This window comes from Oncorhynchus masou, chromosome 26, assembly GCF_036934945.1.
Source record: "Oncorhynchus masou masou isolate Uvic2021 chromosome 26, UVic_Omas_1.1, whole genome shotgun sequence".
NCBI classification, from domain to species: Eukaryota; Metazoa; Chordata; class Actinopteri; order Salmoniformes; family Salmonidae; genus Oncorhynchus; species Oncorhynchus masou.
Window position 1 is genome coordinate 8913075 of NC_088237.1, and position 17757 is coordinate 8930831.

The following is a 17757-nucleotide window of genomic DNA, read 5'->3' on the forward strand; positions in this document are numbered from 1 at the left end:
TGTGTACATTTATTGTGTATATAGTATAGATTGCATTTGGATTACTGTTACAGTGCTATTTGGGTTAATTGGATTTGTTCCGACATTTCAATAGTTTTATTTATTTATTTTTATTATTATTTGTGTACATTTTTGGCATTTTACTGCATTGTTATGAGCTAGTAACAAGCATTTAGCTGCACCTGCTATAACATCTGCAAAACTGTGTACACGACCAATAAACTTTTATTCGATTTTTCAGTGAATGTTGCTCATACATTCATACCAAAGTGAGTTGAGCCTACCTCCATTGACAGTGAAATAGCGGGCAAAGAAATAACAATTCATGTTAGGGCGACATCTAATCCCACAAAAGTTCAAACCCAAATGTTAAACAACATTTATTATACTGTAAATGTATTTATTTATTTACCCTCTACCATATCCATCTCCCCATAAATGTAACGCCTAATCAGCTGCATACATTTAGGTCTTGTTCACGAGATTGAAGCTAGCTAGTTAAAGTTGGTAGGTCCACTCAAGACTGATGACTGATAGATGGACTGAAACCCAGAAGAACATGTTCACTTCACATATATTTATATTTTATCCCATGTTCAACAGCAACTGCAAAACATATCCATGTAAACTTCAGCGGATGATGACAGTTCTCGAAAGATTTACTCAAATTTGGGGACGTGGCAATTAGTAGCCAATCAGGTGCCCAGGATGAGGTTTCGGACAAAGGGTCCACAGCTGAGATTTTACCCAATGTAAAAACATTCTCAAAAACACGATTGGTTCAAACACTACAACGCTTTTCGTGTAAGCCAATCAAACTTGAATACGATGAATAAACGTTTTATTATGGAACGTTAGGTCATCGTCCAAATGTGCCTTTTTGCTGAAGTGGACCAATCAAAGCTCGTAAAGGCTCAAATTTGTAATCTCATTGGATCTCCTTTAAGAAGGAAGGAGGCCGATGCTAGGGTGTGTTTATTAAACGGTTGACTTGTGAAACAGATTTAGTGTAGATATTGTCTCTGGAATCATCAGGCAGGTAGGTAGGTAATACAATGATATTACTTCTCTTACACGCTAATATTGATAGTGTTACTTTGTATGATCAGCTAACCATTAACGGTAGGATATGCAATTCAGGCACATTCCAATAGTCTGACAAGAGAGCTAGCGGCTAGCAGGCGTTCTTATTATGATGAAGTGACTGAATACAAAATATCTTACATTACAGTCAACAACTGATTTCTGTTGTATTGTTCCACATTTGGTAATGTAGCGAAATGTGACATATTACATAAAGTGTATTCCGTGTGTGAATGGTGTATACGTTGATACATTGTATGTTAAAACAAACTGCCTATATTTGTTTTCAGACAGCCAAACGCTACATTCTTTCCACTTTACCGTTATAGTGAGCAATTTTGATATTGTGGTTCCCCTGATCTGCATTCAAATACTGTTAACAACCTAACAAACTCAATGTTACAAATACCACATCATGACATCATGCATGCACTTCAGACATGTATTTTGGCTTTCCTGCCTGACTCATCTGTCCTATCCTGTCTACAGGACTGTCTCTTTTCTTCCATTTTTAAATGTCCTATCACAAGTCTATGCTGACATGCTGCCAGCAGCAACAGTTTAATAAACAACCAACAGTTGAATATGTGAAACAAGTACTGTAACACCATAATGTCAAAGAGATGTTTAAATTCTGAAAGACTTTGAACAGCCTTAATGAGCAGCAGATGTGATGTTAACACTCTGGAGGAGGTGTCTTTAATCTTGCGATCTCTCTCGCGCGTGTGCGCGCGCTCTCTCTCTCTCACTCTCATAGGATGGAGATCAGGCCGTTACTCATGTGCTTTGCACTCTGCGTGGTCTATGCCACCAGTAAACCCACCGAGAAAAAGGAACGCGTTCACCACGATGCACCTCTCAGCAGCCGCGAGCACGACGATGCTCAGGGCTTCGACTACGACCACGATGCCTTCCTGGGACAAAAGGAGGCCAAATCTTTTGACGAGCTCAGCCCAGAGGAGAGCAAGCGCAGGCTAGGGTGAGTAGACTCAAGTCTCTGCCTGGCTGCGCCTCAGTAGTCCAATGTGGCCACCATTCCTCGGGCTGTGACGGTAATTGAATAACCGTGTAACTGACTATTATGGATGAAGAGCGTCATCCATAAGGTCTACATTCATTTTATATATTTTAAAAATGGTATTAATATTATTTTCATGTAGATAAACCTTACCTAATAGCGGGAGTGTTTACTAATGATTGTAAGCAAATGTTTTGTTAACTTAGTTTGTCTATTGAACTTTCTACAGCTCCTCTTTACAGCTTTCATTTGCTTGAGCAGCTAATTGCTTGTAGAGTGGGATGTAGAGTGTTATAGGCTATGACATTTCAGTTAAAACATTGATGTGTGGACTTTCTTTTATACAGTACACATTTTCATTGCTTGCTAGTAAATAAATCTGTCTTCCTTAAAAAAAAAGTTGAGATGTTTCTGACTATTCATTAATTATTCAACAGCAGTTGGCAAGGTTGTTCTGGCTCTGAGGCATATAATGCGCTAATGTTGTGTCAAATGGGCAATTCATCAAGCCTCTAACCTGGCATGGTATAATTTGATACATTTATATATATTTTTAAATTCTAAACAAATCAATGCTGATATGCTGCCTGAAGCTAGACTCAAAAAATTGCTGTCCTCCTATCCCCGCAAAGTAGAATAGTAGTCTAGGCCCGCAATGCACTTTTAGGAATGCCTATGATGTAGGATACCATTTGTAAAATAGGCAATTTTCCATTAATTCCTGTCATCTGGTTACATTCATTTCTGTTAATGCATGTATTAATTACAGGAATTTACCGTTTTCATTCTTGTTTGCACAGTTCAAAACCCGCTACACTTGTGATAAACAAGTTTTGGTTTATTTCATATCATCATTTACTTGCTCCATGTGAGATGTGAGCATGTGTCTGGTTTCTCTGACCTGTTAATGTTGACGGAGCGCGTGCCTGAACACGCACAGAAGTACCTGGCCTGCTTTTCGCAAATGTAAAAAGTAGGAAAGTGCCCAGCTGGGCTTCTAAGTTATATTTTCTTCACCTCACATAGTAAGTCAACGAAGTCAATTATAATAGTTACTCACAGTATTTGAAAAATCTTTCCAACACTCTCCCCCTCCATAATCAAAGTCGCTGATAAATAGGCTATAGACATGTTTCGTGTATTTGTTTCTATTTTAATGATGGTCAATTTGATCTTCATTCTATAGCATAGTATTCTATCTTTCATTGTCAATGTCTTCCAACCTACTCTCAGGAAAGCCTAAGGTAGGCCTAGGTTTTTTATTATGTTTTAGTGAAAGGATAAATATTTGCTCTTGTGTCTGAAGTACAGTGGTGGTTTTGATTGTTGAATGCTTTTATGGGCGTGTGCGTGTGTGAGTTCGCTGATTCTCTCTACAGGCCAAAATGTCCATTCAGAAAGTTTCCTAAAGTAGCCTATCTGGACTAGGGCTACAAATAACTGTTGGTCTCACGGTAATTGACCGTTAATTAACATAAACACATTTAGCATCTTCTGGCTTCCACTCATAGCCTACAAGCCACTGATGCAGACCTTTGGAACATCTACATTTGAAAAAGTCTAATAAATCCATGATTTATTTTAGACAGGTCTAAAGAAGCTTGATATGAAGAAAATGTAGTCTATTTCAGAAGAACAGAATAGCATACTCTACTAGTTGCCCTTATGTTAGGCCCTGATCTGGCTGAAATGACTGAGGGCTGCACTAGTTATTATGCAGAAAAGATTTTCTTAGAATTCCGTGGCGTTATTTTATAGTATGAAGAATACATTTTGAAGAAAGCTGAATAAAATAGAAATTATATTTTCTCCAAACGATTTGAGGGAGTGTGCGGTTATTCTGTGTTGAGTGTTTAACAAAGAAATAGGTATTCCTATATGTTTAATTTTGAGTTATTTATGTATCTTTAGTTGTTCTACAATCGTTGGGCTGTATGTTTTGAGGTATCCAACTTGGTAGTTACAGTCTTGTCTCATAGCTGCAACTCCCGTACGTAGAGTCGGGAGGTCGAGAGCAGTGCGTCCTCCGAAAAACAACCAAACCAAGCCGCACTGCTTCTTGACACAATGCCCACTTAACCCGGAAGCCAGCTGCACTAATGTGTCAGAGGAAACAGTGTACACCTGGCGACAGTGTCAGCGTGCACTGGCCCAGCCCGCCACAGGAGTCATTGGTGCGCAATGGGACAAGAAGATCCCTGCCAGTCAAACCCTCCCCGAACTCTGATGACGCTGAGCCAATTGTGCTTAGCCCCATGGGTCTCCCAGTCGCGTCCGGCTGCGACAGAGCCTGGACTCGCACCCAGAATATCTAGTGGCACAGCTAGCACTGCAGTGCCTTAACCACTGTGCCACTCAGGAAGCCCCGACATGAGGCTACAAGTGAAGACAGAACAGCAAAAGCACGAACAGCAAAAGCACTAGCCAATGTCAATCTACTATCCCCAAAGTTCGACCTATTCTGTGCTAGAAATAAATATTACAAACATAGTCAGGGACAGTTGTGGGATGCAATATATCCCAAATTAATACAAAAACTAGCATGAAAAAAACTTGTTTACGCAGTGTTGCCGACGCAACACATCTGAATGTTTAGCTTAAAATGTTGATGAATTATTAGGCTATTTCTTCACATTATAAGCGCAGCAATGCGCACATGGTAGTAGGCTAAATGCGCACATTTTCCATTAGTGGAAAACATTATCAAAAGTGACCGCAAATGCAATTATGCATGTAATGCTTTTATTATAAAGATGCATTTTTATGGTGAAAATTATCTCCCCCAAACTTGAAACTCACGCGCTGCCTATGTATGCCAGTTAGGCTCTACACCACTTGTAATGTGCCTGATTTTAGAAGTTATTTGGCCACTTTAGTTGTGATACAAACCGTATTAAAACATACAGACCTCTGGGCTAGGCTAGATGAGGTGTGTGACTATGACTCAAAAAAGTCGCCAAAAAAAACATTGTTTCTTATGCTGGGCATTATTCACAAGTGATAGGCTAATATTGTCACCCATCAGACTATTCTTGATTTAATCTTGTCTTTACATATAATAAATAGCCTACCAAACTTGCCAGCTGCCTGGTACTCAACACTTGATTGTCCCTCTAATCACTCTGATATCAATGCAAATTAATTTGAAAATCTAATCAAACACTTCATGAGAGCCCATGAGCTCATGTTGCGCAATATTTCAATAGGCTATGCAATTTGGCGAGAAAACAGAGTGAGGCCCTCTACTAAAAATAGGAGGATCAGCTTTCTTTAGGCCTACTATATTTATTTCTCAACTTTCCTAATATTAAGCACATTGCTTATATTTACAACAAGAGTATAGCCTACCTGGCTGGCATGAAAATAAACCACGGGGAAAAGCGTCCTCTATTCGCTATTTAAGTGCATAGATGACATTTAAGTGCATAGATGACTGTTTTGATACAGGTGCATGACAATGGTCCATTCTAAATCAAAACAAAAATAAATTTCACATTTATTATATGCAATACCAGAATAAATGATCTAATGATTCTACCTCTTCGTGGCAGAAGAGACAGAATCATTTGTTTCTTAATTTGTTGATTAATATTTAAGTAATAACCTTAATAATAATAATAAAGAAATGCCATGATGATAACAATGTGTAATGGCATTTTTCAATAAGGCTTTTATTAAGAAGCATATCCATGTAAACAAATGTACAAATAGAGTTGTGATCTCTCCTTTTTTGACCCCTTATCCCTTGAATGGTTCTGTCGGTGACCGTGTACATTGGCCTTGCCAATTACCGTTACCTCAAATTCCAAGACTGTCATAGCCCTAGTTGAGGAGCCAATCAGAGACTGTTCATGTAGTTTGCTACCTACACGTTACCTGTATGTTAACGTGGCAGAGTAATATAAATGTAAAAGTACTTATTGCAATGTAAAACTAATGCGGTCACTCATACAAGGAAGAATGTTCTCTTTTCAGTAAAAGTTAATCAACGTATAGACTTGTTTGCCAGTAAATGTAGAGGAGGTAGAATTACCCTTTCCCATCAGATTCAAAGAACAGGCTGTCACTTTCACCTAGACTGTTCTAGATCTTGGTGTTGACTGTTATTACATTTGTATTATAGTAAATGTAGTTTGTCCTCTTTTGAACTACATTTTTCATTTTTTTAAGTCTCTCTCTTGCTCTTCCCCTTTCTGTTACAGTGTAATTGTAGAGAAGATTGATGGGGACAGTGATGGTTTTGTCACTGAGGTGGAGCTGAAAGCTTGGATTAAGAAGGCTCAGAAGAAGTACATCTATGAGAACGTGGACCGCCAATGGAAGGACTTTGATGTCAACAATGACGGCATGATCTCCTGGGAGGAATACAGGAACGTAACTTATGGTACCTATCTGGGTAAGAAGGGCATGACGTGAGCATGCATGAGCATGAGCCCGGGAAATGCAATTGGTCCAAAACATAAATGTGTTGGTTATGATTGGTTGGATAATTGCAGGGCCTTTATTAGTTTCACTGGTTGATTTACTGTGTCAATTCAGGTCAGGGTGTATCACGTGTGATTAACTAGAGATCATAGCCGCTTCCCTTTGAACACACAGATGACTCAGAACCAGATGATGGCTACAACTACCAGCACATGATGGCGAGGGACGAGAGGCGTTTCAAAATGGCCGACCAGAACGGAGACCAGATCGCCAACAAAGAGGAGTTCACCGCCTTCCTACACCCAGAGGAGTACGACCACATGAAGGACATAGTGGTGCTGGTATGTGTGTTTCAGTCTCTGTGTTCGTTAGGTTAAAAGGTATTTGTAGAAAATGAAACACGGGACCAGTGTTCACCGGTCGGCTCCCTGACCATCCTCCTCTTCTTCCTTGTTTACCCTACAGGAAACCATGGAGGACATTGATAAGAATGGTGATGGTTTCATTGACCTGAATGAATACATAGGTAAGGACTGAAGTGGACATACTGTGAGTGTACAAAACATTAGGAACACCTGCTCTTACCATGACATGGACTGACCAGGCGAATCCAGGTGGAAGCTATGATCCCTTAAATCAAATGTTACTTATCACATGTGCAGACTACAACTGGTGTAGACTTTACAGTGAAATGCTTGCTTACAAACCTTTCCCAATGATGCAGAATTTAATAAATGATTAGAAGAAATGTAATGGTAACTAACACAATTGAATACTGTCGTGGAAATGTCCTCTATTTACCAAATTATGGGAGCAAACCACACACACAAGTCAGAGTTAGTTATCAAAGTCCATCTTTAATTATATGAGCTCTATAGCATTTTCTGTGACTCTCAACAGTTCAATATCTCTACTGAAAAGTTGAGTCCCCACAATGGCAAATGGGATCCTTTATAGCGAAGATCCCCCCCCACCTAGACGACATGACAATCCACAGGTCCCAGGAACTTACACAAAGAAAGACTTTACTTCAGAGAGGAGTATCCCCTAGCCAGACAGAGTTGGCTATAAATTATCGTTCAGTTTTGTCTCCTTTCTCAAACTCAGAACCATAAACCAATCCTCCATATCAACAGGCATATATCAATATATCAAATTGTCATTTAGATACAACCAATTCTAAATACAACCAATCCTGGACAAGCTCACGGAGAGGAGAGTGAGGCTATAGGTTAAGATAAAGGGAGCATGAGAACGATTCCAGACACTGCCATCCTCCTTTTCCCCAATGGGAAAAGTAGGGTGTGACTGGCACACACAGTGGAGCAAAAGATATGTTAACACATGATGACACTTTGACCTCTCCCCTCTCTGCGGCCCATGCAACTTAGTCTTGACATAGAACAGATAACTGCAACCCCGCCACAGTATTATACAAAAATACCATTCTGATGAGAAGTAACTTAAACATATGATGAATATAAAACATCTTACATATGTTACCAACAAATTCTGATTATTCCCTAACAATACACAAGAATGGAGCTATATACAGGGAGTACTAGTACCTGATCAATGTGCAGCGATACAAGGTACTTGAAGTAGATATGTACATGAAGGCAGGGTAAAGTGACTAGGCCTTATTGATGGCACTTGTTAAATCCACTTAACGCAGTGTAGATGAAGGGGAGGAGACAGGTTAAAGAAGGATTTATAAGCCTTGAGACAGTTGAGACATGGATTGTGTATGTGTGCCATTCAGAGGGTGAATGGGCAAGACAAAAGATGTATGTGCCTTTGAACAGGGCATGGTAGTAGGTGCCAGGCGCACCGGTTTGTTTTAAGAACTGAAACGCTGTTGGGTTTTTCACGCTTAAAAGTTTCCTGTGTGTATCATTAATGGTCCACCATCCAAAGGACATACAGCCAACTTAATACAACTATAGGAAGCATTGAAGAAGTCGTTCCTAATGTTTGGTGTACTATATTGATGTTTCTACCTCCTCCTTCGTTTCCTAGGTGACATGTACAACCATGAAGATGAGATGGAGGAGCCAGACTGGGTTGCGACAGAGCGCGAGCAATTCTCAGAGTTCCGGGATAAGAACAAAGACGGGAAGATGGATCGGGAGGAGACTATGGACTGGATCCTTCCTTCAGACTACGACCATGCAGAGGCCGAGGCCAAACACCTCGTCTACGAGTCTGACTCAAACAAAGTGAGACTCTCTCACGCTCTCTCTTTCTCTCGTTGACTAAATATCCTGTTGCCTAAATATCCTTTTCGTTTTGATTTCAGGATGGAAAGCTCAGCAAGGAAGAGATCCTGAACAAGTACGACTTGTTTGTAGGAAGTCAAGCAACTGACTTTGGCGAGGCGCTGGTACGGCACGATGAGTTTTAGATGATTTAGTCCTAGCTAGATAAGTTTTATACTTGGTTTGATTTTTATTTTGTACGAAACCTATTCATGCAGTACATTGTCTCCAATTCGTTTGTGGTTGATAGCACCTAATAGTTACGTGTGTTTATATATACTGACTTCCCATCCCAACACTTCATTTTATTGTTCTGTTACGTACATAGGTAGTTTAGATTGGTCATTATTTTACCTTGGTTTGAAACACAATGGTATACTCACAAGCACTGAATACCTCTTTTGGAGTTGTAATCATTTATAATTCTTCCACCAAACCCTTCATAAGTGGGAATGATTTGGTGTTTTTTACAGTCATGTTTTGAATGACACTGATTGTAGTGATAGCCTATCATTTCTTAGTATAGTTAGCAAATGAGAGATGCTACCCAACATTAGCCTCCTACATTTCCTTTTACCCAGTGTGTGCCTTCTGAGTAGTCTTTTGGGAGCTCAACCAATGAAACTGACACTAAATATCAGTGAATCAGAGGGTCATGGGAACGTGAGTCCACTACAGTGAAATCATCCCTCACCCTGCTCTGTTTCTCCATAAACACTTTCTTTGACCCCCTTTTCTTCACATGTACTGTATTTGTCTATCGTGACTAGGGCCATTATTATTAGCAGTTCATCACTGCATCTGTAGCCTTCTCCCCTGTCAACCACTGCCTCTCAGCAGTCTACAGTGGCTTCCTCTCCTTGCCTCCATCTGCATTGGTCTAGAAACAAATGATAGGTGACCAATGTGAAACAAGAAAAGGAAACCGTTGGACTATTGAGTAGCAGCACAAGTGTGAGAACGCGTCTGTTGTTCTATTGGTTAGAAATACGAGCGGTTGTTCTTCCTTCCTGTGGGGCGTGCTGAACTGAAAGGTTGGTGCATTGCAGCGTCGTTGCTGAATTGCGCTTGCTTAAAATTAAATTAAGATTATGTTGAAGTATTTACATAGTCAGCAAGTGTTTCTTTTCTGAATTTATGCACAGAATGTATGGACATTCATATTTTGGATTGAATGCTGTACTTTTGATTCCACAGCCCATTTCTCAATAAAAAAAACTCATTGAGTAAACTTATTTGTTCAAGTTTGAGCCTCAAGGCACATCTTTTAAGAGTTTGTTTGTGTTTTGTTAATGATTTTTGTCAAGACATCCAATAAATGGTGATCGTGGTTGAAATAAAACACTGTCCACCACTGTTATAAAAGTGCATCGTAATACAATATAAATCTTTATTTACCTTTAGATATGTTACAATAAATCAACATGTTGAGTATTTCATCAAGGAGTAGATTCAATAGACCCTATTTGCCCTGAACTCACATTTTCAATCAAGTGTTGGGGAACCTTAGATGGTTTATTGAATCCACCCCAAGACCCCCCCATTCCGGAGATACAAAAATAAAAGTGCTAAACTCATATTTTTCTTCATTTTTTTTCATGCATTGCTATTTTTAGACTGCAGCTTTGGTAAGCTAATATATGCCATCATCAGACAGGTTCGGTCAATATTCAGAAAGAAATATACATGATTCATTACTGTCTTAAACAGGGTGCGATTTGTGGGGGAGAGGAGAGGCGAGAGAGGTGGATAGGAGGAAGAGAGAAAGAGCAGGAGAAAATAAACCCCTTTTTGGCTCTCATGGTGTGCTAAGGGGTGTTCCCATATGAATAAGAAATAAAATGGCCAACAGTACCACCATAAACCCTATACAAATCACACACTGATTATGATAAGAATAATACTATGAAGTTTGGAAAAGTTCTAACAGTAGGACCTTCCTGGTATGAAGCAGTGGAGGTAAGGGGTGGTCAGGTGTTGGCTGTTGGGGATGGGCTCCTGATGGACTGAGACTAGCGTCACAGTTTATGCTGTGGAGACCTCAGTCTTGGAGGCTGAAACTGAAGTCTCTTCAATCTGCTTTCCGAACACAGTCTCCATGATGCAGGCGTTAAACTGAGGGAGAAGTAGATTTATATGACAGACAATGAACATGATAAGGTTGTGTGTCCTGTTCCGACTCACCTCTGATGTGCCTCATTTCTGAGTGTGTGTGTGTGCCACTATGTTGGTGTTTATCTATGCATTTCGGGGGTTATAGACTCACCTGTTTGTTCATGAAGGCGTAAATAAGAGGATTGTATACACAGGAGCTTTTAGAGAAGAAAGCAGGGATGGTCACCAGGCGGTAGTCTTTGTTCTCGCTTGTTGTGTAGGCAAAGTACAAGCCTGCCAGGGCGTAGGGGCCGTAACACAGAATGAAGGAGCACACCATCACAATCACCATCCTGGATACTTCCTTCTCTGCCTTCTGGGTGGAAGCTGACTCAGCCTGCGCAGCTGCCACCTACACACACACGCGCACACTGGTCACATGTGGGTTCCAAATCAAATCATTTACTCTACTTTGTTTTGTTTTGTTTTTTACCCAGAAAGCATTGTACTCACAGCCCGTAGTGCTCCCAGCAGCTGGGAGTAGGAGAAGAAGATGATGGACATGGGCATGAGGAAACAGGTAACAATAAGGAATTTGGTGTAGCTGGCACAGTGGTACTCCTCGTTGTTTGTGTACCAGTCAGGTCCACAGGAGCAGCCCAGACCCTCAGGGATATACCTGTAAAACCAAGTTTCTTCTACTAAGCCCCACACATTGTCTCTCTGCAGGGTTTCCTCCTTGCCTATATCAATCAGTGACTTATCTAACTTGAAAAGCAGCGAGCGATGCAAACGTTGAAGCCAATTAGTGACATTAATTGCTGCTCAGGACCTTACACGTACAGCAAAACATATACATGTACTTTTAACAAATTTGAGGATAATTACCATTTTCCCCATTCCCTGTGTGCAATGTGAACCAAATAGCCTAATAGTAGCCAAATACAAAGAGTATTTATTAATCCAGACTATAACACAGTACAAGATCAAAGTGTTTGTGGATCAGTACCTGCTCCAGCCGAAGAACGGTGGTGTGGCACATCCGATCCCCATGACCCAGGTGAAGCCAACAGCCGCCAGAGCCTGGTTGTTGTCAAATTTGAAGGTGCCGAAGGGTTTGCAGATGACCACATATCTCTCAAAGGCAAGGACAGCCAGGGACCAAGCTGACACCAACCCTGAGGAAGAGAGAAGAAGCCATCAACATTTTAGGAGATCAAAGGCATCGAACACAAGAACGAGTTTGCATGCAAATAAATCAGAAGAGTAAAAATGAATCGTTAAAGTACATTTTTGCTGTTGTTGTTCTTATGATGACGTTTTGAATTTACCTGCTATTGAACCCATGCAAGCTTCCATTGCACACAAGGTGTAGCCCAGGAAGTAGTATCCTCTCGCGCTAGAAACAAACACTTGACTCACAGAAAATGTCACAAAGATGAAGCCTGCTAACGAGACGTTGACCAGGATGTAGTTCAGGGGTTGTCTCAGCTTCTTGTACTTCACTGTCACCACGAGAATGATAAAGTTTAGTGGTGTTCCAGCAAAGAACACAAAGCCCATGAAAGCAGTCTGTAGGTAGAAAGCCCATATTGGGGCCAGGTGATACTGTGGCCCCTCAAATGGGCTGACCTTAGAGATGTTCTCGTACAGATGGAAGTCCTTTCCCATCTTGGCTCCTCTCTGACTCAGACCACTACTTGTCCGTCCCTTAGATGTGAACTATGATGCTGAACGGCTCCCTTTTATATGACCATAAACCACTTCTAAACCTCTTATAAATGATGTCAGGAACAAGCTTCTCCTGCGGATCTTCCTGATCTTGTCGGTGGATGAATAAACTTTCGGATTAAGCTGCCCCCGTGACCATGACCTGCCAGAAGAGACCTTACTTTGTTGGGCGCAGTAATCCATCTTAAAGAGCCAGTGAGAAAGAATACAATTTAGAAGAAGAAGAATTGAACTTATAGCAAATCTGTTGGTGGGAACAGTGCTTGGATAGAAAGCATTGCCGTACTTCTGGAATTTGTAATGTATATCAATGATTTAAGCGAGGCTGTATTGGCTGCTCTTATGAGGTGGTAACTGCCTTATCCAGTTCCTATTTTAATCTCTGATGGACATTAACCTTCAAACATAACCTAAGGGGGGAAGGGGATGTGGTGAACAGTGGTAGAAAGAAGAAGCTGACCGGGCAGTGGCACTCACCTCCACAATGTTTGGAAACTCCACTTTAACAATAAATTATTGTTAAGTGCTAATCCATCAACCAATGAATGAATTCATTATAGGGTCTAAGCAAACATCGAGAGCCGACATAGAGAGCCTTGCTCTTGTTGTGTACCTGTCTACAGTACAGGGAAGCTCTAGCACACTGAGCACTGGGAAAGACTGTTTACATTTCAATGCATTTTTCAATCGTACACGTACAAGTCACACTGTGAAATTAGAACGTCTCAGAACACCATGATTGTGTGATGAAACCCTGAAAAGTAGTGCACCTAAGCTGAGGTCTGGTGTTTGAATGTAAACCCGATGTAAAGTGTTATAGTACACCGCATGTGTTTTAAACCCAAAATGAAGTACTCTGAAACGCCTAAAGTGGTTGTTCAACCTTAATATTGGTGTTTTAAGAGAGTGCTGCGCAACAACAAAAAAGCTGGACTTTCAGTGCATTTAAAAGGCAGCACCAATAAACAAAAATGGTGTTTCTCATACAATCAATGATTTGAAAATGGACATGGGTTATAGCTTATATATTGATTGATGATAAGGGACTAGAAATCATATTTTTGTGTGGAATTCCATCTTTATTTTTTCAATGCTTTATTTAGGCATGTTTTTGAAACAGGAGGGTCAGTAAGATTGTACATGTTGTTGGCATTTTATCCACTCAAGAACACAGCCACACTGTAAGAAATGATTCTGGGGTGAATTGAAATTGACTCCCCCCCAAAAAATGTATGCAAGTCATGCAGAGTCCATGGTCTAGCAGAAACACACTAAGACAACCCTCTCCCAGATATCATGATTGTTAATGGAAGAGGCAAGTGCAGAATTCTCAATTCTCGCTGTTCAATCTCCAGTTACTAATGGTGATGTGAACACTGTGCTTGACAATGCCTGCCAAAATGGCAAATGATTAAATACATAAAACAATGTTAACTGTTCAAATTCTCCAGATGAAGTGGTCCAATTTTGCGCTGGGCAGGAACTCAAAACACCAAAATGATGTTTACAACCTTATTCGGTAGGACTGTCAGTTTCTAGCAAGGTGTTGCTCTACTCTTAATTAAGTGGTGTTACAATACACCATGTCATGTTTCAAAACATTTCAATATGATGCGTTTCAATAAAGTTGTCTCCTTCAAGTTGGTGGCAGCTCAGTTGCCACTATTTTGGGTATTGCAAAGCACTTCATTTGAACAGTGCACATTCAGATCTAAATTAACCTACTGGTATCAAGATGTAGCTAGCATGGAACAAAATAAAGAGTGCCATATAACGAACAGCAGGTAGGTTAGAGGGGTGGGACAGCAACCTGAGGGTTGCCAGTTTGAATCCCCAATTTGTACCAAAAAAATATGGCCTTTGAGCAAGGCATTTGACCCTTAAACTGCTCCTTGGTTTTGACATGGGACAGAGATTACGGTTTATAATTCTAGACCTTGAACGGGTGAAAACAGAAAGCTTACGACTAGCCAGCAGCAAGCCAATTAGAGCACCATCAGTCCCCAATACACCCCACCCCCTCGTCCATTCCTCCCTCCCTCCCTTGAAAGGGTGTCTAGAACGTTTCTGAGAGTTGATCAGGTGAATTCTGATCAACATACCTCACTAACAAATAATATGTTTTCACTACTATGATTCTTCTCTGTGCACGGACATGGATATTCAGAACGTTTTGTCTATTTTTCCTCTTCACAATATTGCTGCATATATTGTCAGGGATGGAAGCCGTAGACATTTGATCTGCAAAGTGTCTCAGGCTACTTATTTTCAGTTACTGTTTGTTTTTTTACCGATAAATCATGAGAGTGTGTTGCATATTGGTGTGTCTGCATTTATTTTGTCTTTTTTTTATTTAACCAGGTAAGCTAGTTGAGAACAAGTTCTCATTTACAACTACGACCTGGCCAAGATAAAGCAAAGCAGTGCGACAGAAACAACCACACAGTTAGTGTTGAGTTACACATGGAATAAACAAGCATACAGTCAATAACACAACAGAAAAAAAGAAAGTCTATATACAGTGTTTGCAAATGGCGTGAGGAAGTAAGGCAATAAATAGGCCATTGTAGCGACACCACCCCACTATGTAATGATAGAAAAGTTTCCCCCATCTTATTGATTTACTTGATTAACTGTATGCTATAGTAGTTTAAGTTATTACAGCTAGTGTTAGCTACATAAGATGCTTAGTTTTGTTGTCAGTGGCCCTTCCCCTGAGCTTCATCACATGTGAAACCTTTCAGCCATCCGCCTACTGCCTTTGCCTGCCATGCATATTAGATTACATGACATTGGGGTCTTAAAATGCCACAATACAGGGATGAGCCTTAATCTGGAAACAAGATTTACCTGAGATGTACCTGGCCAATCCTTCAAATCTCTGCAAACTGCAGGGATGTATGTAACATGGGATTAGGATCAAACTACAAGATCATCCCTTTAGCCCCAGATTGTTGGGTCAAATAACTAATTTGAGGAAGGATCAAGGGTGGGTTTACTGGTAAATCTCCCTACTCCTCCTCACCGTGCCCCTTGTTCTCCTTTTTATACACTTGCACACAGTCAGCCTCTGTCTGTCTCTCGTGTCTTTTCAGATCAGTGCTACTCTAGTTAAGTTTGAGGCAGTAGGGACCAGCTAGTTTGATCTAGTTTTGAGCTAGTTTTTTTCTTGAAAACCAGAGCTTCTCCCAATTTACCAGCAGAAATAAAGGTATGCTTTTTTCATTTCCAGTATTTTTCTATGGGTGAGTAGGCTTGTTTAACAGGCTGTATTTCAGTTTAGCATTTGGGTAGGTTGTTTAATTTGAGGTATATGGATCAGTTTAAGATTTTAACTTGATGGAGAAATCGCAGTCGACAATACTTATTTGACCGAGATTAGATCTTTGGAAAAATGTATATAACTTTTAGCATTAAAAAGTATTTTATATAGTTTGACACTATTGACAAGCAAAGCTGTGTTTGTACTGTACAGCAAACTGAAGCCCATGCGTTGCTATGACCCTTACCTTTGAAGATTTTGTTCCTCAAACTAGGGGAAGATGAAGGACCACTACAGTCCTTCAAGATACATGGCGAAGAAATGATGGAGAGTGAGTGAGAGAACGGGTGCAAGATAAATATCATCCCCAGACTCAGGGTTGTATCATAACCAACCTGTATGGTTTAGAAGTATGGGTATGATACGACCTGGGTTTGGCGGTGGTCTGCTGCTGCCTTCAAACAGAGGATGCTAACACCGATGGCTCTCTATAACTGATTATTTGGGGTGTGTTTTCTTCCCTTTTATTTTTCCTTTCCGTTTTGCCAAGAGAAGAATATAATAAAAGCCAAAAAAGCTGTAAAATTACTTAAAATGACACTCTTGACTTTTGTATTTTGCGAAGTGATCCACAAAATAAACTGAATGGAACGACCCTTGTACTTCTGTCCACTCTGCCCTTGTGAGACCATGGCCAATAGAAATGCATCCATTTGAAAACCCTTAGATTAGCAGCTGTGGGGGTTGGTGACACCAGTGGGATCTACCCGGTACAACCAGAAGAGGACTGGCCGCCCCTTGGAGTCTGGTTCCTCTCTAGGTGTCTTTATAGGTTCCTGCCTTCTAGGGAGTTTTTCCAAGCCACTGTGCTTCTGCCTCTGCTTTACTTGCTGTTTAGGGTTTTAGCCTGGATATCTGTAAAGCACTTTTTGACAACTGCTGATTTAAAAAGGGATTCATGAAATAAATGTAATCTTGTGAGGGTGGAGTAACAGCATAATGATCTCTAAGGGGATTATTAACCACACCCTCTTGGTGTGCAAGGCAAGCTAAATCAAGTTCACCTAAGAGTTGCTCTTTTAAAATATAGTGATGCTTTATTCAAAGCTTTCACACAGGCTTCTAAACACCCATAGTAAATGTGAAACACTCCTTATAGAGCAAGTAACAATGAACAAACATGAGATACACTGTATATACAAATGTATGTGGACAGCCCTTCAAATGAGTGAATTCAGCTATTTCAGCCACACCCGTTGCTGACAGGTGTATAAAATCGAGTACACAACTATGCAATCTCCATAGACAAACATTGTCAGTAGAATGGCCTCACTGAAGAGCTTAGTGACTTTCAATGTGGCATCATCATAGGATGTCACCTTTCCAACAAGTCAGTTCGTAAAATTTTTGCCCTGCTGGAGCTGCTGTCAACTATAGTGGTGTAAAGCTCGCCGCCATTGGACTCTGGAGCAGTAGGTGGGATGTATCCTTCCCCATAGTTCTCACCACTCGTTTATCACTACAAAGCTGGCAGTTCCATCCCCCCGAGATTAGAGGGACCTTGACGGGACTCCCTTTCATGGAATAATCAGACCTCTTTTGTGCCCCTCCGGTCGATCTCGACTATCCCCATCAGAACTCTTACGTTCGCAGCCTAATATATATTTTGACCAGGTTTCCTCTTAGGTCTCAATATTAGCTAGTTTAAATCGGCAGTGGCCACAGATGCCTAGGGTCATTATGGACCCCACTCCCAGAACTCTTATGTTCGATTTGGATCTATATCCAATTCCTGCCTTCCATTTGCACAGAATACTTGGTTCCCTTTAAAACATTTTTCTCCACACAAAATTCTAAAGACAGGTCACCAGACATAAACCCCTTTG

The 17757-nt window shown here is 40.6% G+C and overlaps 2 protein-coding genes across 5 annotated transcripts; one reads left to right on the plus strand and one right to left on the minus strand.

Annotated features, from left to right (window-relative positions):
- Positions 1-930: 930 nt before the first annotated feature.
- On the plus strand, positions 931-10028 carry LOC135514731 (calumenin-A). Of its 4 annotated transcripts, none has more exons than XM_064938284.1 (7): positions 931-1039; positions 1841-2062; positions 6304-6497; positions 6701-6867; positions 6992-7052; positions 8546-8745; positions 8826-10028. In XM_064938284.1, exons 2-7 carry the CDS (start codon positions 1842-1844, stop codon positions 8928-8930), a joined length of 948 nt encoding a protein of 315 aa, XP_064794356.1. In that variant the 5' UTR covers positions 931-1039; position 1841; the 3' UTR covers positions 8931-10028. The 4 variants fall into 4 exon arrangements, with proteins under 4 accessions (XP_064794356.1, XP_064794355.1, XP_064794358.1 ...); XM_064938283.1 differs by having other exon boundaries at positions 935-1043; XM_064938286.1 differs by having other exon boundaries at positions 935-1043; positions 6304-6485.
- A 781-nt stretch (positions 10029-10809) lies between these two features.
- LOC135514734 (putative violet-sensitive opsin) lies at positions 10810-12549 on the minus strand. The gene is made up of 5 exons (XM_064938287.1): positions 12210-12549; positions 11888-12056; positions 11392-11557; positions 11051-11290; positions 10810-10899 (listed from the first exon to the last, which is right to left on the minus strand). Exons 1-5 carry the CDS (start codon positions 12547-12549, stop codon positions 10810-10812), a joined length of 1005 nt encoding a protein of 334 aa, XP_064794359.1.
- Between the last annotated feature and the right edge of the window lie 5208 nt (positions 12550-17757).

Bases quoted from the DNA above. Each gene is read 5' to 3' on its own strand.
- LOC135514734 (XM_064938287.1), bottom strand. From the start codon at position 12,549: ATGGGAAAGGACTTCCATCTGTACGAGAACATCTCTAAGGTCAGCCCA. The intron at 12,057-12,209 runs GTAAATTCAAAA...TCTCTTCCTCAG, and splicing joins TTGCATGGGTTCAATAGCAG to GGTTGGTGTCAGCTTGGTCC. The intron at 10,900-11,050 runs GTGAGTCTATAA...CTTCTCCCTCAG, and splicing joins ACGCCTTCATGAACAAACAG to TTTAACGCCTGCATCATGGA.
- LOC135514731 (XM_064938284.1), top strand. From the start codon at position 1,842: ATGGAGATCAGGCCGTTACTCATGTGCTTTGCACTCTGCGTGGTCTAT. The intron at 6,498-6,700 runs GTAAGAAGGGCA...TTGAACACACAG, and splicing joins AACTTATGGTACCTATCTGG to ATGACTCAGAACCAGATGAT. The intron at 8,746-8,825 runs GTGAGACTCTCT...TTTTGATTTCAG, and splicing joins ACGAGTCTGACTCAAACAAA to GATGGAAAGCTCAGCAAGGA.